Source organism: Hyaena hyaena, unplaced genomic scaffold, assembly GCF_003009895.1.
Source record: "Hyaena hyaena isolate Hyena2069 unplaced genomic scaffold, ASM300989v1 scaffold_45, whole genome shotgun sequence".
In the NCBI taxonomy this organism is placed as follows: Eukaryota; Metazoa; Chordata; class Mammalia; order Carnivora; family Hyaenidae; genus Hyaena; species Hyaena hyaena.
This window is the reverse complement of record NW_024080677.1, coordinates 4,252,232-4,276,683: the sequence shown is the minus strand read 5'-3', so window position 1 is coordinate 4,276,683 and position 24,452 is coordinate 4,252,232. Positions and strand designations below refer to the sequence as shown.

The following is a 24,452-nucleotide window of genomic DNA, read 5'->3' as shown; positions in this document are numbered from 1 at the left end:
CCCACTTCTTCCAGGCAGTACCTGAAACCTGGCTGGAAGAGAAAGCCCCGAGACAAAATAGCCAGTGATGTCATGGTACCCACTGGAGATGGAAGATGGTCAAGATGGTTAGAACCATTTCTCAAGAGTTGTGAAAAATTCACAGGTGGGCAGAGGTGACTGTGGTATACAGAGCACAGATGGCATATTCTTCATGTAACAAGCAGAAGCTGCTTTTAGTATCTGACTTAAAAAATTTAGTGTCTAGAAATAATCCCTTCATCTGTGTAGTAACTACTTCCAGTACTTTTTCCAGTTATTATTTTCCAGTACCCAAAAGTATCTGCACAATCTCTTGGACTGGGAAGGGCCGCCGTTACAGTTTGTGCTGCTCCCCAGCCACTTCTTGCTTTTTTATTTTATTTTTATTTTTTTAATGTTTATTTTTGAGAGAGAGGGAGACAGAGTGCAAGCGGGGGAGGGGCAGAGAGACAGAGAGAGAGAGTGGGAGACACAGACTTCGAAGCAGGTTCCAGGCTCTGAGCTGTCAGCACAGAGCCCCACCCGGGTCTGGAACCCCTAAACTTCGAGATATTACCTGAGCGAAAGTCTGACGCTTAACTGACAGCCGCCCAGGCGCCCCACCATGACCTTCTTTATAGAAGTCCAAGTGGTACAAGCTAAGACGGTAGGTTCAGCTCCTTTAGGAGGCATCAAGTGTCCCGAGGGCCCGAGCCGTTCTCCACCGTCGCATCCCTCAAGTGTGGGACGCAACAGCCTGCACCCGCTCGTTCGGAGGAATGAAAACCCGAGCGCCGAGAAGCCCGGCCATGCGCGCCTACTCCGGCGAGAACGAGGGAGGGATCATAGAGAGGTGGCTTGCCAGAGCGCCAGGGAGGGGAGGGGCTGGCGGGCAACCGGAAGTAGCGGGACCAGCCGGTCAGCCATTATTCTGATCCTCGGCCGCAGTTGCGTGCGGTCCCCGTGTCATCTCCTGGCGTCTCGGTGCCCAGGCGGCGGGGCCCCAGCCCGGAGGCGCAGCGGGAGTCCCCGGTGAGCGGGGTGAGCTGGGTTCGGGTGGGCGGCCCGAGATGCGGGCGTGAGCTCCCTGGGGCAGCGCGCACCCAGCCGACCCCTCCCGGACACCGACCCCCCGCACAGTGCCTCCTCAGTTCCGTGCTGGCGTCGGACGCCCCGGCGTGGACTCGGGCAGATGCCGGCTTGGCGGAGGCAGTGAAGACAGCGTCCCAGGGTCTGTGTGTGTCTGTGGTGCTCGGGCCAAACAATGAGGACAGCTCAGTAGCCAGGCCTTTCTGCTCTTCCTCAGTCGTTGCTGAGGCTGGTGGACACAGCTTGGGAGTCCCTGGAGCGGTGGCCCCAGACTCCAGGGACTTTTTTTTTTTTTTGGTAGGGATGGATTACTTTTTATCTTTTAATTTTGTGGTATCATGGCGTTTAAAACGCAAACTTACACCACCCATACCTCCATTACTTAAGGGAATATATGTAAATGTTTATTCATTTATTTTGAGAGGAAGAGAGAGAATCCCAAGCAGGCGCCGCTCTGCATCGTCAGTGCAGAGCCGGGTGCAAGCCTCCGTCTCACCAACCGTGAGATCATCACCTAAATGAAACCAGGAGTCTGTTGGTGCCCCAATGGAGTATTTCTTCTTCTTCTTCTTTTAATGTTTTATTTATTTCTGAGAGAGAGAGAGACAGCATGAGCAGGGGAGGGGCAGAGAGAGGGAGATGCAGAATCTGAAACTGGCTCCAGGCTCCGAGCTGTCAGCCCAGAGCCCGACTTGGGGCTCGAACCCACGAACCGTGACATCATGACCTGAGCCAAAGTCCGACGCTTAACTGACTGAGCCACCCAGGCGCCCCCCCAATAGAATATTTCTTAAAGCTAAGTACTGACACTGTAAACTCGGAATAAGTGCCGTCTTTTGCAAGAAAAGTCATTGCCAGCCCCTCTTAGTCACTGTGTATAGGAACTATTTTTCGTTTTACAGTTTGCCAGATTAAATCTTTATGATGAACTCGTGTTTGGAAACTATTGCTTTTTGAATGGGTGTTGTTTGGCTTTCAGAAGCCTTTTAGATGGAAGTATTTTGGGTTTTTTTAAATATATTTTTTAACGTTTTATTTCTGAGAAGGAGAGACAGCGTGAGCAGGAGAAAGTCAGAGAGACAGTAGGACACAGAATCTGAAGCAGGCCCCAGGCTCTAAGCTGTCAGCACAGAGCCCGACGCCGGGCTGGAACCCACCAACTGTGAGATCATGACCTGAGCCGAAGTTGGCCGCCCAACCAACTGAACCACCGAGGTGCCCCTAGATGGAAGTATTTTGGACTTTTGGAATTAAAATCCCTGATTTCAGAATTTGTTCCCACAAATACCCAGTCGAATGGCCTTGAGTGAATTGCTTAGCTCTTCAGAGCCTTCTTTTGTTCTTTTTTATCTTTTTAATGTTTTTTTTTTTTAATTTTTTTAAATTTCTGATAGAAAAACAGAGACAGCATGAGAAGGGGTGGGTCAGAGAGAGAGAGAGAGAGGGAGACACAGAATCTGATGCAGGCCCCAGGCTCTGAGCTGTCAGCACAGAGCCCAATGCAGAGTTCAAACCCACAAACCGTGAGATCATGACCTGAGCTGAAGTCAGACGTTCAACCAACTGAGCTTCCCAGGTGCCCTTCTTTTGTTCTTTTTTTTAAACTTAGAGTTCACGAACGTTTTGTGGGAAGTAAACAAAATGTGTGGTTTTTAAAAAATTTTTTTTAAAAATGTTTTTATTTATTTCAGAGAGAGAGACAGCATGAGCAGGGGAGGGTCAGAGAGAGAGAGGGAGACACAGAATCAGAAGCAGGCTCCAGGCTCTGAGCTGTCAGCACAGAGCCCTATGTGGGGCTCAAACCCAAGAACCGTGAGATCATGACCTGAGCCGAAGTCGGATGCTTAACTGACTGAGTCACCCAGGCGCCCTACAAAATATGTTTTAAGATTTATTTGTATCTATGAAGGAAGAAAGGAGTTCTAATAATTTACTGTAGAAGATCCTGTTTTCCCCCTTTTTATTTTTCTCAAAATAAACTTTATGTTTTAGAGCATTGTAGTTTCACACCAAAAGTGAGCAGAAAGCACAGAGATTTTCTATATACTTCCTCCCCCCATTTATGAACTGCTTTCCCCACTTACAACATCCCCCACAGATGGATACGTTTGTTAAAATCCCTGAACCTACATTGACATGTCATAATCACCCAAATTCTAGAGGCATTACATTAGGATTCACTCTTGGTGTTACACATTCTGTGGGTTTGGACAAATGTAAAATGACATATATAATGTCTCCACCATTATGGTATCCTGCAGAATGGTTTCACGGCCCTAAAAATCCTCTCTGCTCTGCCTGTCCCATCCCTCTCTTCTCCCACCCCCTGGCAACCATTGATATTTTTACTGACTCTGTAGTTTTACCTTTTACTGAATGCCATGTATTTGGAATTATGCAGTAGATAGTCTTTTCAGATTGGTTTCTTTCACTTAGTAATGGGCATTTTAAGATTCCTCCACATCTTTTCATGGCTTGATAGCTCATTTCTTTTTAGTGCTGAATAATATTCCATAGTTGGAATGTACCACAGTTTATCCATTCCCCATCTGAAGGACATCTTGGTTGCTTCTGGATTTTGGCAGTTATTAATAATGCTGCTGTAAACGTCTGTGTGCAGGTTTTTGTGTGGACGTGTGTTTTTAACTCCTTTTAATAAATACCAAAGAGCATGACTGCTGGATGATATGTTAAAGATTATGTTTAGTTTTGCGAGTAACTGCCAGAACTGTCTTCCAAAGTTGGCTGTACCGTTATGCCTTCCCACCAGTAATGAAGGAAGAGTTCCTGTTGCTTCACATCCTCACCAGCTTTGGGTGCTGTTAGTAATTCTGGATTTTGGCCATGTTAATAGGTGTATAATGGTATCTTACTGTTTTAACTGGCATTTCCCTGGTGGTGTATGATGTGGAGCATCTTTTTATGTTCTTGTTTAGAATGTGTATATCTTCTTTGGTGAGGTGTTGGTTAAGGTCTTTGGGCCATTTTTTAATTGAGTTGTCTGTTTTCTTATTGTTGAGTTTTAAGAGTTCTTTGTATAATGTGTAGAAAAGGTAACAGTCCTTTATCAGATAAGCGTGTATTTTGCAAATATTTTTCCCAGTCTGTGGTTTGTCTTCTCACACTCTTGACATTGTCTTTCACAGCAGAAGTTTTTTTTTTTTTTTTTTAATGTTTTATTTATTTCTAGGAGAGAGAGAGAGAGAGAGACAGCGTGAGCATGGGAGGGTCAGAGAGAGAGGGAGTCACATTCTGAATCAGGCTCCAGGCTCTGATCTGGCAGTCAGCACAGAGCCCGACGCGGGGCTCGAACCCACGAACCGCGAGATCATGACCTAAGCGAAAGTCGGACGGTTAACCGACTAAGCCACCCAGGCGCCCCTCACAGCAGAAGTTTTTTAATTTTATCAAAGTCCAGCTTTCATGAATCACACTTTATGTGTTGCATCTAAAGAGTCATCACCATACTTAAGATCATTTAGGTTTTCTTCTATGTTGTCTTCTAGGAGTTTCATAGTTTTGCATTTCACGTTAAAATTTTTTTTTGATGTTTATTTTTGAGAGAGAGAGAGACAGAGCATGAGTGGGGGAGGGGCAGAGAGAGAGGAGACACAATCCAAAGCAGGCTCGAGGCTCCCAACTGTCAGCAAAGAGCCCAATGCAAGGCTCAAATTCACAAACTGTAAAATCATGACCTGAGCTGAAGTCAGATGCTTAACCAACTGAGCCACCCAGGAGCCACTTACATTTCACGCTTAGATCCATTTTGAGTTAATTTTTGTGAGAGTGTAAGATCTGTGTCTAGGTTATTTATTTAGTAAGTATGTGTATGTCCAGTTGTCTTGGCACCATTTGTTGAAAAGGCTATCTTTGTTCTATAGTATTTCCTTTGCTCCTTTATCAAGTAACAGTTGATAAAGACTATATTTATGTGCCTCTATTCTGGGGTCTCTGTTCTGTTCCATTAATTTGTGTGTTCTTTCACCAATACCTGTCGTCATGTTGTGTGGTGTCAGTCCTTCTACTTTGTTCTTCTTGAATGTTCTGTTGGTTTTTCTGGGTCTTTTGCTTCTTCTATGAACTTTAGAGTGAATTGGTTGGTGCCCATAAAATAACTTGCTGAGATTTTGAGTGGAATTGCATTGAATCTGTAGATAAATTTGGGAAGAACTGGCACTTTGACAATATTGAATCTTTCGTTCTATGAATATTGAATAGAAATCCTTTTTGAAAGTTCCTTTCCATCACTCCCAAATCAATTACCAAGAACTGCTCAGTTTTTCTCAGTTGTTTTATCTTACTGCCGCTTAGTTTAGAACTTCATCGTTTGTTTAGACTTACAAAAACTTAACTGGCTTTCCTGAGATCCAGTACTCTCTCCCCCATCATTCCTCCCATATAGATTTCTGACCTGGTTAGTTAGTACTTCTTCACACTCAGGGTGGGAAAGGCCTTTCTTTTATTTATTTATTTTTATTTTTAATTTTTTTTTTTATTTCTAGGAGAGATAGAGAGACAGCGTGAGCAGGGGAGGGTCAGAGAGAGAGGGAATCACAGACTGAAACAGGCTCCAGGCTCTGAGCTGGCAGTCAGCACAGAGCCCGACGCAGGCCTCGAACCCACGACCGCGAGATCATGACCTAAGCAAAAGTCGGACGCTTAACCGACTAAGCCACCCAGGCGCCCCGGGAAAGGCCTTTCTAACTATGACACAAAACCCAGAGCCATAAAAAAAGAGAGAGAGAGAAAAAAAGGGTTGATTACATGGCAAAACAAATATAAGCAAAGTCACATGAGATATATGGCAAAAACATGACAAAAGGAAACACTTGCCACTCCTATTGTAACAAAGGACTAATTTTCCTTTAAAAAATGTGTACGCATAAACAAGACCAAACATTCAAATAGATACATGAACAAAAGATATGAATAGTTCACAGAAAATAAAGTACAAATGACTTTTAAAAATACACTCATTCATTTGAAATGCAAGTTAGATTTAGTGGAGGAGTGAGGACAAAGGCACTCCCATATCACTCATGCTGGGAGTGTAAATTGTAAATTAGTCCAGGCTCAATGAAGGCTGATGGGTAATATCAAAATTATAAAGTCACATAAATTTTGATCCAGCAATTCTACTTAAAGGAATTTTCGTGTATATGCCTACACACATGCAAATTGGTGTATGCCTAAAGTTTTTTGTGATAATATTGTTAATTAGAAAAGATTGAAAACTGCCCATCTGTGATGGAGTAGGTAAATAAATACGTCCATACAGTGATACTATGCATCAGTAAAAAGACAGGAGGAGCTATTTGTGACAGGAAGAGCTATATGTGATAGGAAAGATCTCTAGGGTACATTTTTTTTAAAAAAGATTTTATTTTTAAGTAATCTTTAGTAATCGACATCCAACATGGGGCTTGAACTCATAACCCCAAGATCAAGAGTTGCATGCTGCACTGAATGAGTCAGCCAGGCATTCCTAAGATACATTGTTAATTGAGAAAAGGATGATTCAGTACATGGTTCATGGTGTTATATCGTTTATGGAAAAAAAAAATATATTACACGTTGTTATATGTCTATATACACATAATACACATAATAACTGTAAAGATAACATGAGATACATAAGAAACTAATGGGGAGAGGGAAACTACACAGTATGCATTTTATAATTTTAAATTTTGAACCAATATTACCTATTTTAAAAAATAAGAAAAAATATAAAATAAAATCTCTTTATTGTCTGCTTATCACATATAGCATGATCACTTCTTTGTTCTGCCTCTTAAGAGCCTTTAGAATTTGACTTCTGTTTACTTTTCCACTCTACTCCTGTGGCCTTACCTCCAGAGTTTACTTTCCTTTTCTGGTTTGCAAAGCACATTTCTTTTCTTGTGGTTTTTTTTTTTCTTTCTTTCTTTTTTCTTTTTGTGCAAAGCACATTTCTGATAGAGCTGACTGTCATTCCCATGCTTTTGAAAACATAGTTTTTTTTATTCTTGGAATGGCTTGCCTAATACTCCAGTGGTCTTTTTATTTTTCTTTAAAGCTCAATCCAAAATTACCTCCCATGAATTCTTTCTGTGCTTGTATGACCTCCTATTAATTTTACTTATACATTGTATTGAAATTGTGTTTACATTTCTGCCTCCTCTGCTCAGTTATACACATGCTCCTGAAGGGTCTGAGTGTTAAATAAAATTAGTGAGAGTGCTTTTATATGTCGTTGATAGTAATTTAACTGTTATGATTTTAAAAGCTTAAAACTATTCACATCTTCCAGCCCAACAGTTTTTTTTCTGGGAACTTTTCCTGAAAAAATAAGCAGAGTTCTAACCAAAAATGCATTATCAAGGATATTCATTGTGGCCTAATTTATAATAAGAGGAAATTATAAATAATTTAAATGTTTAACAGCAGGGGACTACTTAAGTATGAATAGGCTCATATGCTCTTAAAATAATGGTAAAGACCATGTGGTATCATGTTCACAAGATAACATGTGAAAAGCAAGTTACCCAGCGGTACTGTTGGCTCCAATCTTGTGATCCAAATGGGTGCAGTGAGAAATGATCAGAAGAGTATAGTACAAAACAATAGTGGTGATCATTCTCCGGTTTTGTATGTCTTCTCTGATTTTACAAATTTTATGTTTTGTAATAAGAACAATAAATGTTGTTTCTAAAAAAAGATTTTTAGAGAGCAACAAGCCTAAGTTTTGCTAATAATAAAATGTCTAGTGTATCCAAATATTTTGATTAATGGATGAACAATTTTCAGAGAATTCAAAGCTAACTTAGTTCAGCCTTTCTTTGTTAATTGAGAAGGTGTTAGGATTTTGTCTTATGTGTATCAGGATTAAGACCATACTTGTTAGGGGCACCCGAGTGGTTCAGTTGGTTGAATGTCCATCTTCTGCTCAGGTCATGATCTCGTGATTCATTAGTTCAAGCCCCACGTCGGGCTCTGTGCTGACAGCTCAGAGCCTGGAGCCTGCTTCAGATTCCGTGTCTCCTGTCTGTGCCCTCCCCTACTTGTGCTGTCTGTCTCTCAAAAACAAACATTAAAAAAAAAAAAGGCCATACTTGTACAGAACATAAGACAGAGTACTAGTTAAAGAAGGATAATAACTAACTTTTGAGTCCATATACCAGGCACTGTTCAAAACTTGAAATGCATGTAGATATCAAATTCTTACACAAGTCTATGAGATAGGAACTGTCATTACCCCTATTTTGTAGGTTAAGAAACTGAGACTCAAAGGGGTGCTTGGGTGGCTCAGTCAGTTAAGCATCCACTCTTGGTTTTGGCTCAAGTCATGATCTCACAGTTCTTAGGTTTGAACCCTGTGTCTGGCTCCATGCTGACAGTGTCGAGCCTGCTTGGGATTTTCTCTCCGTCTCTTTCTGCCCCTCACCTGCTTGTGCGCATTCTCTCTTACTTTGTCTCTCTCTCTCTCTAAATAATAAATAAACTTAAAAAAAAAAACCCGAAACTCAAAAGTGAGGTAACTTATTCAGGGTCACACAGGAGTAGCCAGGATGCCCATTGTTAGAGTGGCAGATAAAGGATTTATTATAATTAGGTGGAGGAGACACCGTGAATAAAGACTAAAGGGATTTGGGGGCATGTGGGTGGCTCAGTCTGTTAAGCATCTGACTTGATTTCGGCTCAAGTCATGATCTCAAGGTTTGTGAGTTCAAGCCCTGCATGGAGCTCTGCGCTGAAAGTAGAGCCTGCTTGGGATTTTCTTTCTCCCTCTCTGCTCTTCTGCTCATGCGTACTCTCACTCTCTCTCTCTCTCTCTCTCTCTCTCTCTCAAAATAAATGAACATTAAAAAAAAAAAAAGACTAAAGGAATTTCATGTCTTTGATTGTAGCAGTGGTTTGGGTAACATGAGTGTCTGTGTCTTCAGAGCCTTGGGCAGGGGCTTCTGTCAGAGGAAGCACTGTCCAGAGCCTAGAAACTTACGTTCAGGGAGGTTCTCTTCATCACTGGAAACTGGGGGCTCGAAAACTTGGTGATTTCTTTGGGTAATGTTGTCAATGATTTCTTGAGGTCTTCCAGATGATGTTCTCCAAGCTTTAAGAAAGAAGCCAAGCAAGGATCGAGGGGGCTTGGAGAGGAGCCTTTCTTAAATGACAACAATGACAAGAGAAAATTGGGCCCACAATGCTCTGAGACAAGAGGGTCTTGTTAAAGGGAAGGATGATACCTGGAAATGGGGAACCAGCTTCCAAGGAAGCAGCTCCTCTGTTTGGGAGACCTCCCACCTTCACTTTAGACAGTTACGTTACCATGAGACCTCTGGACCCCAGGAGGCACTGATCCGGCTCCGAGAGCTCTGTCGTCGGTGGCTGAGGCCAGAAGCACGTACCAAGGCCCAGATCCTGGAGCTGCTGGTGCTGGAGCAGTTCCTGAGCATCTTGCCCGGGGAGATTCGGACCTGGGTGCAGATCCATCGCCCTGGGAGTGGTGAGGAAGCTGTGGCCCTGGTAGAGGAGCTACAGAAAGACCTCGATGGACCAGCACTAAAAGTGAGAAGGGGGGAGGGGAGAGAGTTTGGGATGGAAGGAAGGAGAGAATTGAGCCAGGGCAAGCTGTGCTGGAGGGAGATCCTGTGATTTTCAGGATCAGTAGCACATTAGCCACCCTAATGCTTATTACAGCAGGTTTGTGAGCTGTTTCACATCATGGCAGATCTGCAGAGAAATGGATTTATGGCTGGGGACCTTAGGCCCCATTCAGAAGTAGCACAAGGGCATTGACTGTGCTTTATCCTTCTGCGTGATGCTTGCTAATGCTGAGTTTGGTTCAATAATCCGAAGAACATAATGTTTCCAAGTATCCCCTATACAGAAGCATATGTATTGTTTGTATTAAGTCTGGAACGATGGTGTGAGCCTGGTGTAAAAGGCAGTGGGGAGCAAGAATGAAGCTTTCTAAATTTGGCAGTACCTCCCCATGTGGGCCCCTACTGGGGATTCTCTGACCCAAGGGATTGGGTTGAGATATTTACTTCTGGAAAGATTTTATATCCTTGACCATTAAATTGGGATTTTAATATATTTCCTAGTGTATGTGAGATCTCTTTTCTGTCAATCTGTAGTCCACTAGAAACATTTGTACGTAAGAAGTCTGAAGCATAACTTAAACTTGGGAATGGTGCCAGCGATGGGCTTGTTTATTTTAATCATAAAAACGAAGAATTTTAGAACTGTTTATTTCCTTATAAAGTACTAATCCATCCTCATTTGAGAGATAAGAAAATGGAGACAGAAAAAGGTTCACCCGACTGCCTTATGTCAGGTATCTAGCTAGCAACTAAACCATGTGTAGGCTCTGGTGTTCTTTGTCTTGGAGCAGGAAGGGAGAATAAAGGGGTAAATAAGTGGAAGAGTATATTGAACCCAAGTCTGATCTAAAACCAGGTCTAGAGCTAAAACCCATTCCCTTGTGATGTGTTACTTCCATTTACTTCCATTCACTTCTTAGCCCACACCCAGGTTTGGCTTTGTTTCCACCGTTCTGTTCAGTGTCAGTGGGGGGAGGCCACCGGTGCCATGAGTGAGGCTAGAGGGCCCGTTCCATTGTTCTCAAGGCAAAACTTTGCTGCGGTTTTGATGCTCCATGCTGGAGGTGTGTCTCTGATCTCAAAGTTCTAGATTGTGGGCAGAAAGAGGTCCATGATGGTTAGGCAAGTTCATTTTCTGGAGGTACAAGAAGAGTCAGCTTATTTTGTTTTGCTTATTCTCAGGTTCCAGTTCTTGTTCAGGACCAGGACATTCTCCAGGAGGGGATGAGCACTGCGGGAGCAGCCGTTCCTCATGCGCCCAGTGGCAGCCACGTAGCTGAAATTTGCCAAAATCCTTTTACTGACCCAGTGGTGTTCAATCTCCAGGATCCTCAACATGGTACTTAGTGGCCCTGGCTTTGGACTTGCTCAGGATCTTTATTATGCCTCATTCCCATACTTCCAGTTAGTTGCTTCCTCTCCTGTCTTATATATGAAACCCTTATGGTACCAAGTTCTTTCTCCTCTTCCCTACTTGTCCCTTCCTGGGTCCCTCTGACCTTTAACATTTTTTTTTAAGGTTTTTATTTATTTCTAGGAGAGAGAGAGAGAGACAGCGTGAGCAGGGGAAGGTCAGAGAGAGAGGGAGTCACAGACCGAAACAGGCTCCAGGCTCCGAGCTGGCAGTCAGCACAGAGCCCGACGCGGGGCCCGAACCCACGAACTGCGAGATCATGACCCAAGCGAAAGTCGGACGCTTAACCGTCTAAGCCACCCAGGCGCCCCTCCCTCTGACCTTTAATTGTTGCTTTTTTTTTAATGTTTATTCATTTTTTTTTTTTGAGAGAGGGAGAGAGAGTGCAAGCAGGAGAGGGGCAGAGAGAGAGAGAGAGGGAGACACAGACTTACTCAGAAAAGGTTTGTAAGTCATTGTATAGCCATCACTGTCTAGACCTGGGAGTCCTGGGTCTTTCTGGATTCCTTGTTTGTCGAAGATACAGGACGTGGAGGAGTTGGGAGGACCAGCAGAAATTTCACGTGTAGCTTTCTGTCCTTCCTCAGATTCTCCTGCCCCTGAAGCTTCTGCCCTTTCCCAGGAAGAGAACCCAAGAAATCAATTAATGGCCCTCATGCTCCTAACAGCCCAGCCCCAGGTAATCGTCTTTCCTTCCTAAGACCCTCCCTGCACTACCCTCAGGGGCCCTCTGTAGTCTGACTGTTTGGGGCCCAGCCAGTTCTTGTCTCTAAATCACAGTCCATGCGTTTGGAGGGTAGACTTTATGTGGCGTTTCTTATGACTCTTTGGCGGTTCTTGCTCAGCTCAGTAGGGGAGGTCCTGGGTGTGGATAATCTCACATATACCTATGATTTCAGGAATTGGTGATGTTTGAGGAGGTGTCAGTATGCTTCACTTCAGAGGAATGGGAGTGTCTGGGCCCGATTCAGCGGGCCTTGTACTGGGATGTGATGCTGGAGAATTATGGAAATGTGACTTCCCTAGGTAAGGACTCTTCCTTCCCATCATTCTTAACTTTATTTCATTAGCCTTTGTTTTCTGACTATGAAAGTAATATATTTTGGAACACAGAGAATATTAGAAAGAAGAAAATATAACTTAAAACATTTTTTTAATGTTTTATTTATTTCTGAGAGAGAGAGAGAGTGTATGTGTGAGCAGGGGAGGGTCAGAGAGGGAGGGAGACACAGAACCCGAAGCAGTCAGCACAGAGCCTGACACGACCCACAAACTGTGAGGTCATGATCTGAGCCAAAGTTGGATGCCCAACCGTCTGAGCCACCCATGCGCCCCGAAAATATAACTTTCTTAAAACCACTGTAGACAACTACTCTCAAAATTTTGACATATTACCTTTCTGTTTTTTTATATGAGTTTTTTATTGGCTACATAATTTGTGCCATAATTCAGCCATTTCCTTATTCTAGATAATTCTCTAATAATCATCTGTCTCTATACCTGAGGTCTTTCTGTGTTTCTCATTATTTTTTAGAAGTAGAATTACTAGGCCTGAGTTTTTGAATTGTCCTATGGTCTGGCCTCATACTGCCAGATTGCTTTCCACAGTGATTTCTGGGACCCCAAGGAGTGCTACGTAAGAACACGCCTTTTACTCTGCCTTTATTGATACTGTGTAATCCCATTCTTTTACATTGTTGCTGATAGGATTTTCTAAAGTTGTGTCTTTAGTGCATTTCTCTGACTAGTAATAGTAAGAAAATTTAAAAATATTTAGTAGCCATTTGTGCTTCCAGTAGGCACTAAAATATCTATCGTGGTGCAGATGATGGGATTCTGCCCTTAGCTTATGGTGGTTTGGGAAATGAGCATAGAAAGAATAAAACAAAGCAGAGTAAAATAATTGGAATAAGAGTGTGATAAACCTTTTGAGATGGAAATGAAGAGGACAAAGCAACCAGTACCATTTCTGGGATTAGGAAAGGCCATAAAAGAGGTAGCTTTGGGGGCGCCTGGGGGGCTCAGTCAGTTAAGCACCCAACTTCGGCTTTGGGTCATGATCTTGTGGTTCGTGGGTTTAAGCTCCATGTCAGGCTCTGTGCCGACATCGCGGAGCCTGGAGCCTGCTCTCCTGTGCCTCCTGTTCTCTCTGCGCCATCCCCCCCCCCCCCCCCCCCCCCGCTCATGCTCTTTCTCTCTCTGTCTCTCAAGAATAAATAAATGTTAAAAAAAAAAAAAAAAGGTTAACCTTGTGCTGGACTTTGAAGAAAAAGGTAAGATTTTATTCAGAGAAATAAACATTAAAAATTGAGGAATCAACTAATGCACTGATCTAATTTATACTGAAATACAGATTTATAGTATCAGTTTAAATAGCTGCATAGTATATAGTATTCTATTGTCTGTGTGCCATGCTTTACTTCGACATCTGTATGATACTGAATTTTTGTTTAAGAACATTACATGCCTTTCTATTTGTTAACTGCTGCCTTTATGTTTCAGGCCTGTTTAAAATTGTCTTCATCTGGATCTTGTATATTTCAAGTTACATTGATTCTTTGGAATTGGAGTCTTTTCTGATGTTTTCTAATTGAGTATGGTTTATGTATATGAAGATACTGATTTTTTTTTGCTATGTTGCAACCTTACTATTTTATTGCCTACAGTAATTTGTACTGTATATTTTTACACTTAATGAGGATATATCGTTTACTATCTCAAATGTGCTGATAGTGGGCCAAACATTCTGTAGATTTTATATTTTGATACATGTTACCAAACTGCTTTCTACCAGTGATATACCAAATTTACATTCCCATGAAAAGAGCAAAAGAGGGCTCATTTCCCTTATATGTGCTAATGACTTGATCAGTGTTTTAATTCTCTGCTGGGTTGGGGCAGCTGGGTGGCTCAATTGGTCAGCTCAGGTCATGATCTCACGGTTCATGGGTTCCAGCCCCGCATTGGACTCTGTGCTGACAGCTCAGAGCCTGGAGCCTGTCTTCGTATTCTGTGTCTCCCTCTCTCTCTGACCCCTCCCCTGCCAACGCTGTCTCTCTCTCTCTCTCTCTCTCTCTCTCTCTCAAAAATAAATAAAACATTGGGGCGCCTGGGTGGCTCAGTCGGTTAAGCGTCTGACTTCAGCTCAGGTCATGATCTCATGGTCTGTGGGTTCGAGCCCCACGTTGGGCTCTGTGCTGACGCTGGCTCAGAGCCTGGAGCCTGACTTCGGATTCTGTGTCTCCCTCTCTCTCTGATCCTCCCCTGCTCATGCTGTCTCTCTCTCTCTCTTTCTCTCTCTCAAAAATAAATAAAAACATTAAAAAAAATAAAACATTTAAAAAAAGTAAAAATATAAAAATTTCTGCTGGGTAGATGACAAATACTATTTTTTTGGGTGCCATATCTTTGATTAGTATGTGGGGAAGATTAAATTTCCTTATAATCTGCAGGCCATTGACAAATACTTGGGGCAAATACAGAATGTAACATTTCTCCCTACTGTCATTTTACCCCCTCTCTGAGCTAGCTGTCAGCAAAGAGCCCGATGCGGGGCTTGAACCCACAAACTGTGAGATCATGACCTGAGCTGAAGTCAGCTGCTTAACCAACTGAGCCACCCAGGTTGCCTGCTCTCCCTACTGTCTTAATGTTAATGCCTTACTGGAGGGAAAACAACCTTAGTTTGACAATAGCTAGACCTCTAGTAGCTAGTATCTTCTTTAGCATATGAAAGTCCTTCTGGAGGCTTCCCTTTTGTCTTTACCTTCCCCAACTCCATAATATATTACCAGTCACCCTTCACAATCCTAGTGCAGCTCTTTCTGCCTAATAGACTTACCTTTTTGCACCCCTCCTCCAAATCAATCAATCAATTTATTCCTAAATCTTTTATTCTTTCTTAGGCTGTTTTTCTTAATTTCCCTTTAAGATCGTTCAGTGCTATTGTGTAAGAAATCCCACTGATTTTTGTTTATTGATCTTGTGTCCTGCGACCTTGCTGTACTTACTTAGTTCTAACAGGTTTTTTTTGTAGACTTTTTAAGATTTCCTTCTTTTTTTCTTTTTTAAATGTTTATTTTGTGAAAGAAAAATCGTGAGCAGGGGAGGAGCAAAGAGAGCGAGAGAGGAAGAGAGAGAGTCCCAGGTAGGTTCCTCACTGTCAGTGCAGAGCCCTACATGGGACTCCATCCCACTAACTATGAGATCATGACCTGACCTGAAATAAAGAGTTACGTGCTTAACTGACTGAGCTACCCAGGCTCCCCTTTTAATATTTTCTACATATAAGAGCTTGTCATCTGCAAATAGAATAGTTTTATTTGTTCCTTTTCAATCTGGATGACTTTTATTTCTTTCTCTTGCCTAATTCCCTGGCTAAAACCTACAGTATGTGTTGCATAGAAGTGACAAGAGCAGAAATCCTTTTCTTATTACTGTTCTTACAGAGAAAGCATCAGTTGTTCACCTTTAACTATGGTGTTAGCTTTGGATTTTTTTGTAAGTCTCCTTTATCAGTTTGAAGAAGTTCCCTTATATTCCTACTTTGTTATTCATGAAGGGGTATTGGATTTTTACCAGATGCTTTTTCTGCATCTCTTGAGATGATTATGTGATTTTGTTCTTCAGTACATTGATATGATGTATTACATTAATTGACTTTCCAATATTATACCAACATTGCTTTCCTGTGATAAATCCCACTTGGTCATGGTATATAATTTTTCCATGTGTTGCTAGATTAAGTTGGCTAGTAATTTGTTGAGGATTTTTAGGTCTATATTCATATATTTGTAGGTTTCTTTTCTTTTGTGATATCTTTTTCTGGTTTTGGGATCAGGGTAATTCTAGTCCCACAGAATGAGTTGTGAAGTGTTCCCAACTCCTGTTTCTTGGAAGAGTTTGTGAAAAATTGGTATTAATCTTTTTTAAATTTTTTAATGTTTATTTATTTTTGAGAGACAGAGACAGACAGAGAACAAGCAGGGGAGGGGCAGACAGAGAGAGAGACACAGAATCTGAAGCAGGCTCCACGCTCTGAGCTGTCAGCACAAAGCCCAATGTGGGGCTCGAACCCAAGAACCGTGAGATCATGACCTGAAGCGAAGTTGGACGCTTAACCAGCTGAGAGACCCAGGTGCCCCGGTATTAATTTTTTGTAAAGGTTGTTAGAATTCATCAGTAAAACAGTCTGGGCCTGGGCTTTTCTTTGTGGGTGGTTTTTTTTTTTTTTTTTTTTTTGGATTACTGAGTCAATTTCTTTTTAGAGATCTGTCAGATTTTCTATTTCTTTTTGAGTCAGTTTTAGTAATTTGTGTCTTCCTAGGAATTTTCCCATTTCATCTTGAAATTAAGCATTTCTGTTATTCCCTTATAATTCTTTTTGTTTCTGTAGTATTTGGTAATGTCCAGAGAGGGTAACTTTTGGGCGTAAGAGTATAGAAGAGGAAGAACAATTCAGGAAGAGAAAAAAACATGGGCACTGATAGAAAAGCAAGCAAAAACATGACATGTTTGGGCATCTGCATGTAGTTCTCTCTAGCTGGAGTCTAGGGCCATAAAGAGCACTAGTAAGAAGTAAAGCCAGAAAGATAGACAGGCAGTAGGTGAGGGCATCTCTTGGGCTGTGCTGGTTATTTTTGCTTTATCCTATAGGCAGTTAAGAATCATTTGTTTTGAGGGGCACCTGGGTGGCTTAGTCGGTTAAGTATCCGACTTTCGCTTAGGTCATGATCTCGCGGTTCGTGGGTTCGAGCCCTGCGTTGGGCTTTGTGCTGACTGCCAGCTCAGAGCCTGGAGCCTGTTTCAGAGTCTGTATCTCCCTCTCTCTGACCCTCCCCTGCTCATGCTGTCTCTCTCTCTCTCTCTCCTAGAAATAAATAAAAATGTTAAAAAAAAAAAAAAAAAAGAATCATTTGTTTTAAACAGGTGAGTGACATGGTCAAATTTACTTATTGGAAAGATAATTGGCAATAGAGTGGATATGGATTAAAGAAGAGGGTAGGGTTGGAAGTAGGGAAGCCTGTCTATTTCTTGTAAGCTTCATTCAAGATTGCAGAAAGTAACCAGCTTCCTCTATCAATCTGACATTTTTCTACCAAGTCCTCTAAAGCTCCATATTCCTACACATTGTCTGATTTCCATACTGAAATTTCAGATAGTTTAGCCAGCAAATTACTGTGTATGAAAGAACTGCTGATGTCCCTTTTTTTAAAAAGAATTTTAATCATTTTTTCCTTTCAAGATATTTGGAATATTGATATGAATTTTAAGATTTCTGTCTTTTTGTTTTTAAGTAAACACTATGCCCAAAGTGGAGCTGAGACTCATAACCCCAAGATCAAGAGCTGCATGCTTGGGGCACCTGGGTGGCTCAGTCAGTTAAGCGACCGAATCTTGGTTTTGGTTGAGGGCATGATCTCACAGTTTGCAAGTTCAAGCCATGCATCTGACTCTGCGCTGACAGTGCAGAGCCTGCTTGGGATTCTCTCTGTCTCTCTCTCTCTTTCTCTCTCTCTCTCTATTTTTCCTCCCCCGGTAGCTCTATCTCAAAATAAATAAACTTAAAAAAAAAAAAGTTACATGCTCCACTGACTGAGCCAGCCAGGCGCCCCAAGAATTGCTAATTTCTTTTTTCTTTTTTTTTTTTAATATTTTTTAATGTTTATTTATTTTTAAGAGAGAGGGGGGCAGAGCACCAGTGGGGGAGGGGCAGACACAGAGAGGGAGACACAGAATCTGAAACAGGCTCTAGGTTCTGAGCTGTCAGCACAGAGCTTGATGTGGGTCTCAAACTTAGGAATAGTGAGATCATGACCTGAGCCAAAGTCGGATGCCCAACTGACTGAGCCACCGAGGCGCCCCTAGAATTGCTAATATCTTAAACCATTTTTCATCTCAGTTAACCACTTGCAATACTTCTACTCCTAAAAGCACTTCTACCTCTTTAAAACACTTCAACTTTTCCCCTTAAAGAGAATCTTCCTGGGGCGCCTGGGTGGCTCAGTCGGTTAAGCATCCGACTTCAGCTCAGGTCATGATCTCATGGTTTGTGGGTTCGAGCCCCACATCGGGCTCTGTGCTGACAGCTCAGAGCCTGTTTCAGATTCTGTGTCTCCCTCTCTCTCTGCCCCTTCTCCACTCATTCTCTGTCTCTCAAAACTGAATAAACGCCAAAAAAAAAAAATAAAAAAAAATAAAAAGAATCTTCCTGAAACCAGCATCTTGCTTAAACTATGAAGCCATTCATCTAGTCACTGTGGACAAGGAAACTGGAGGAACAGTACTGGATAGGACACCTTCCCACCCCTCTACCAGGTGAATAGTGTGATTGACAGTCCCGCCTGAATCCTGGAGAAAGGGGCAGTCAAGATGAGATGGGAAAACCTGACCTAAGAATGTAGTTTAAGTTAACATGTATTAGGTATTTGCTATCCTTACCTTCTCATAAATTAAATAAGTTTATAATGAAATAAAATGGGTGCTCCTTTCCTATATCTTTTCTCCCTATTTAGGTAGAACAGTGTTGTTCTACTCTAGTAGAAGATAATATTACTATTATTCACATTACTTTACTTACTAGATAATTTGGGGAACTAGTTCATATATTTTTCCTCACATTTGGATGGTGAAAGTAAATTGTCAAAACATTAAAAAAAATAAGTTCACATTTTACAATATTTTAGAACATCAGAGTAGAAAGCAACTTTGGCAGTTTACTAGTTCAGCCACATCATTTTATAGATATGTTCATGTTTTTATAATGCCTCTATATTTTTTCTTTTCACTCTATTTCTTCTAAGTGAGTCTAACTCAGACCTGATGTTTTTGTGAGATTTTAAAATTTCCATTTCTCAATTTTAAAAGGAATAGAGTGAATTGTATATGAAGTTTAAGCATTAAGTTTTTTAGTGGATTTTTTCCTGTAGTTTACTTGCTTTTAAGTAATTAAAAAATATTTTTGCACTTGACTCTTGAAAAATTAAAGATTGCCTTTAGGGTCCTTAGGTATATTTTCTCTCTGTTAGAATTTCCATCTTCCTACCATGAAGAAAATAAAAAATAATTCTTTATAAGCCAAAATGACTCTCCCTGTTCAATCTGACATCCTGAGCCTCGTGTCTGAATCACCTACACATCATCTTATGTTCTCTCTCTGGTTTTTTCTTGCATCTATTTACTCAACATCATTTATATTTTTCCATCTGCTCCCTGAAGATAAAGAGCTTAGAAGTGTCTGAGTGACTTCTTTGTTAATCCACTTAAAACCTTGTCATTGTAGGGGCGCCTGGGTGGCTTAGTTGGTTGAGTGTCCGACTTCGGCTTCGGTCATGATCTCACGGTTCATGGGTTCGAGCCTTGTGTCGGGCTCTGTGCTTACAGCTAGCTCAGAGCCTGGAGCCTGCTTCAGATTCTGTGTCTTCCTCTCTCTCTGACCCTCCCCTGCTCGCTCGAGATCTCTCTCTCTCACAAATAAATAAAAACATTTAAAAAATTAAAAATCTTGTCAATGTAGTATTCTGCTATGGCCCTTCATCTAATGAAGTGTCTTCTTTTTGTGTTCGTATAAAAGTTACCTACTGTGTGTTTGAAAATCATTTGAAGATCTTGTTCTCACTAACATAGGGACGTGGTAACGTTTGCATTTTTAATTCCTTTTACCAGAATGGGAGACCATGACTGAGAATGAGGAGGTGACACGAAAGCCAAGCATTTCTCAAAGGGCAGATTCTCAGAAAGGAACATCCAAAAGACTTCAAGGAAGTGTTCCCCAGACCCTCGATTTTGAGGAGGAATGTGATTGGCAAATTGTGGCAAGTCAGTGGGGGACTGAATCAGGGGAAAGAGATACACTGAAGAAAGGTCCCCTCTGTGAACGAGATAGGAAGAAAAAGGCCTTACCAGAAAAACAAGGCCAAAAGTGGAAGGAATTTGGAGAAAGCTTGACTTTAGGTTCAGCTCTTTCTGAAAGTTTAATAGGTACTGAAGGAAAGAAGTTTTATAAATGTGATATATGTTGTAAGCATTTCAATAAAATCTCCCATCTTATAAACCATCGGAGAATCCACACTGGTGAGAAGCCTCATAAATGTAAGGAGTGTGGAAAAGGCTTTATTCAGCGCTCAAGCCTTCTAATGCATTTACGCAACCATTCTGGGGAGAAACCTTATAAATGTAATGAATGTGGGAAAGCCTTCTCTCAAAGTGCTTATCTTCTCAACCATCAAAGAATCCACACTGGAGAGAAGCCTTATAAATGTAAGGAGTGCGGAAAGGGCTTCTATAGGCACTCAGGCCTTATTATACATCTAAGGCGCCATTCTGGGGAGAGACCTTACAAATGTAATGAATGTGGGAAAGTTTTCTCTCAGAATGCTTACCTCATTGACCATCAGAGGCTCCACAAAGGGGAAGAGCCTTATAAATGTAACAAGTGTCAGAAAGCTTTCGTTCTGAAGAAGAGCCTCATTCTACACCAGAGAATCCACTCTGGGGAAAAACCCTATAAATGTGATGAATGTGGAAAAACCTTTGCTCAGACCACTTACCTTGTTGACCATCAGCGACTCCACAGTGCAGAGAACCCATACAAATGTAAAGAATGTGGAAAAGTTTTCATTCGAAGCAAAAGTCTTCTCTTACATCAGAGAGTACACACAGAAAAGAAGACTTTTGGTTGTAAAAAATGTGGGAAGATTTTCAATTCAAAGTCAAACCTCATTGACCATAAGAGGATGCATAGCAGAGAGAAACCATATAAATGTACTGAATGCGGGAAAGCCTTTACTCAGAGTGCTTACCTTTTTGACCATCAGAGACTCCATAATGGAGAGAAACCCTATGAATGTAACGAATGTGGGAAAGTTTTTATTTTAAAGAAGAGCCTCATATTACATCAGAGGTTTCACACTGGAGAGAATCTCTATGAATGTAAGGACTGTGGCAAGGTCTTTGGTTCTAACAGAAACCTCGCTGACCATGAGAGGCTCCACAATGGGGAGAAGCCCTATGAATGTCGAGAGTGTGGGAAAACTTTCATTATGAGCAAAAGTTTCATGGTGCATCAGAAACTACATACACAGGAGAAATCCTACAAATGTGAGGATTGTGGGAAGGCGTTCAGTTACAATTCAAGTCTGCTCGTACATCGGAGAATCCACACTGGGGAAAAGCCCTTTGAATGCAATGAGTGTGGAAGAGCTTTCAGTTCTAACAGAAACCTCATTGAACACAAGAGAATCCACAGTGGTGAGAAACCCTATGAGTGTAATGAGTGTGGTAAATGCTTCATTTTGAAGAAAAGCCTCATTGGACATCAGAGGATTCACACGAGGGAAAAATCTTATAAATGCAGTGACTGTGGGAAAGTCTTCAGTTACCGCTCAAACCTTATAGCCCATCAGAGAATCCACACTGGTGAGAAGCCCTATGCATGTAACGAGTGTGGGAAAGGCTTTACTTACAACAGAAACCTTATTGAACATCAAAGAATTCACAGTGGTGAAAAAACCTATGAATGTCATATATGTAGGAAAGTTCTTACCTCTAGTAGAAATCTTATGGTACATCAAAGAATCCACACTGGAGAGAAGCCATATAAATGTAATGAGTGTGGGAAAGACTTTAGTCAGAATAAAAACCTTGTTGTACATCAGAGGATGCACACGGGGGAAAAACCATATGAGTGTGAGAAGTGTAGAAAATCTTTTACTTCCAAGAGGAATTTAGTTGGCCACCAGAGAATCCATACAGGGGAGAAACCATATGGGTGTAATGATTGTAGTAAAGTTTTTAGGCAGAGAAAGAACCTTACTGTACATCAGAAAATTCATACAGATGAAAAACTCTGTGAATGTGATAAGTCTGAAAAGGAATTCTCTCAGAATTCAAACCTTCACCTGCAGCAAGAAATCCATAGTGTGGAGGGATTCTCTTGGCTCCAAAATCCCAATGAGTCTAAGACAGAGATTCAGAAAATCTAGAGTCATATGTAAGATGGGATAGAATCCCAACTTACCTAAGTCACTGTTAGACAAATGGCAGTATATCATTCTTGCAAGGAAAAAAACATCATGATAGACTCTCTTGTAAACCAGTGATTTGCACGTGAAAGAAAGTTAATCTAGACTTTCAAGACTGCAAAAAACATAAACCAAATTCTAGTTAAAGAATACTTTGTTCTAGACCATTTGTTATGACTCTAGAAAGGGACCTTAGAGCAATTAAAGACTCTGAAAAAATTTATGAGATGTAATAATGTAGTTGTAAATGATAGCAAAAATATTTTTGTATAAAAAAATAGACATTGTTTCTGAAAATGTGTATATTGTACATTCTAAAAATTGCATCACTGCAACAGAAAGTCTCTGTTGACAGTATGATTGAGACATGTCAGACATGGACTTCAGTGGGCAAGAGTCTGCTGTTTGAGGACAACTTAAGAAGAGTACGAGATTTGGAATTGGAAGACCTAGGTTTAGGTCCTGGATCTTTCTCTTACTAGCTATGTGATGTTGTTAAGTCATTTTCTAGGCCTCAGTTTCTCTGTCAGTCAAACGTTGATATAATGCCTACCTCACAGGGTTTGAGGATTAAATGAAAGGATGTTTGTGAATGTACTTTGTGAAATAATCTAGTTGTCAATAAAGTTGGATAAAAGAGGTATGGTCAAAATCTGGAACATGGCATAATGTAATGTTTGTTCATTACGTCAATGAACAATTGAATCCAGGAACCTCAAAAATACTCATTTTTATAGTAAAAGGAAGGATGGTGGTGGATAAGTATCTTTGGATTTTAATAGTCTAAAGACTTTTTTAAAATACACCTTTCAGAATGTTTGAGTTAATAGATAGTATGCCTAGTTTGTTTTGATAGGAAAATATTGGCTTATTATGGAAAAACAGTATTATGTTCAGCTGTTAACACAAGCCAAGGAAAAGTATTTTCAAACCTTCAAATTCGAAACCTAGCAGATGGTGAATGTCAAAATGGAAGGACAGTCCTATATTGCTCTCCCTGTTCATAGGGGAAAATCCTTAGCCCCAACCCCTTAGCTAATGATCCCTGCCACTTTATTCTCAGTTCTAATCAACATTTCACTGGCATTTCATATATAAACATATGCTGACATATGAAAGCTTGTTAAGAAACAACATCCTGTTCCACTACTCAGTTTACTACATAAGTTTCACAAAGAGCCGAGTTCTTTTTTTTTTTTTTTTTAATGTTTTATTTATTTCTGAGCGAGACAGCATGAGCAAGGGAAGAGGGTCAGAGAGAGAGGCAGACACAGAATCTGAAACAGGCTTCAGGCTCTGAGCTGTCAGCACAGAGCCCGACGCGGTGCACGAACCCATGAACCATGAGATCATGACCTGAGCCGAAGCCAGATGCTTAACCAACCGAGCCACCCAGGCGCCCCAAGAGCTGAGTTCTTAAAGCTCTCATTAAATCAATTGAGAATCTATCTCTGAGTAATTAAGCCTATCACTCCCGAGGAACCAATCTTAGATCTAATTCATCCTGTATTCTTGAGTTGCTAATTTTGTATTGTAATTTTCAAAACTCCCAGCTCTGTAATTGGACTATAAAAAACCTTAATATCAGGATTGTGTTTCTAATATTAGTAGTATTAAAGTGGTGTGTTGATAAATGTTACTAATCCAACCCCTAAGTTCCTTGAGGTTTGGTTCCTCATTAGACTGAAAGGTACACAGGAGTGAAAAACGGAAGGAGCCTGAAATTTAAAGTCTTAAGGCCCAGATATGAGTCAGCTTCTGCCACTTTCCTTGGATAAATGCCTTCATTTCTTGTAGCCTTGATTTCCTTATCTGAATAAACAGGAGGGAGAATATCTACCTCACAGAGTTGTTATGAGATAGTGAATATAAAGCTGCTTTATATTTGTGCTACAGAAGAATCACTACTGGTTGTATAATAATTACAAAGAGAAAGATGTACTTTAACAATGGGGAAGCTGGCATTCACCTCTAAACCAGTTAAAATATAACATCATTAAGACTGAGACAACCTACGTAACGTGCCTCCTCATTTGATGCAATAAGCCAAAAGTGTAACCTGAATTTATCAAGCTTCTTAGACCTGTTGCCAGGAAATACAGGAATCAGAGGAACAAGATAAAGGGCACCACAAGAAAATTTAGAACACATGATATTGTATAAGAAAACTGCACTGGATTCTTCAACAATATGAAAAAGGCAGGATGTGATAATTGTTGAAGCTGAATGAGTTTTGGGAGTTCATTATACCGATGTCTGGTTTTGTGTGTATTTCCAGAATGAAAGGTATAAAAGTGGGTGAGGGAGGTTGTTTTAAAAGGTATTAAAGAGATGTAAGACAGG

General features: G+C 41.1%; 1 protein-coding gene across 5 annotated transcripts in view; it reads left to right on the top strand.

Annotated features, from left to right (window-relative positions):
- The window catches only part of LOC120230650 (zinc finger protein 197), a 31,651-nt gene extending 9,321 nt beyond the window's left edge, over nucleotides 1-22,330 (top strand). For 2 of the 5 annotated variants that reach the window (XM_039230325.1, XM_039230326.1), the window contains exons 2-7: nucleotides 15-145; nucleotides 9,167-9,636; nucleotides 10,857-11,013; nucleotides 11,676-11,767; nucleotides 11,988-12,114; nucleotides 19,753-22,330. In XM_039230325.1, coding sequence (XP_039086256.1) covers nucleotides 9,238-9,636; nucleotides 10,857-11,013; nucleotides 11,676-11,767; nucleotides 11,988-12,114; nucleotides 19,753-22,070 — 3,093 coding nt within the window. In that variant the 5' untranslated portion in view covers nucleotides 15-145; nucleotides 9,167-9,237 and the 3' untranslated portion in view covers nucleotides 22,071-22,330. Of the gene's footprint in view, nucleotides 1-14; nucleotides 146-934; nucleotides 1,042-9,157; nucleotides 9,637-10,856; nucleotides 11,014-11,675; nucleotides 11,768-11,987; nucleotides 12,115-19,752 lie in introns of those variants that run through there. The other 3 variants (XM_039230323.1, XM_039230322.1, XM_039230324.1) reach the window with 3 other exon arrangements.
- The last annotated feature ends 2,122 nt before the right edge of the window (nucleotides 22,331-24,452 follow it).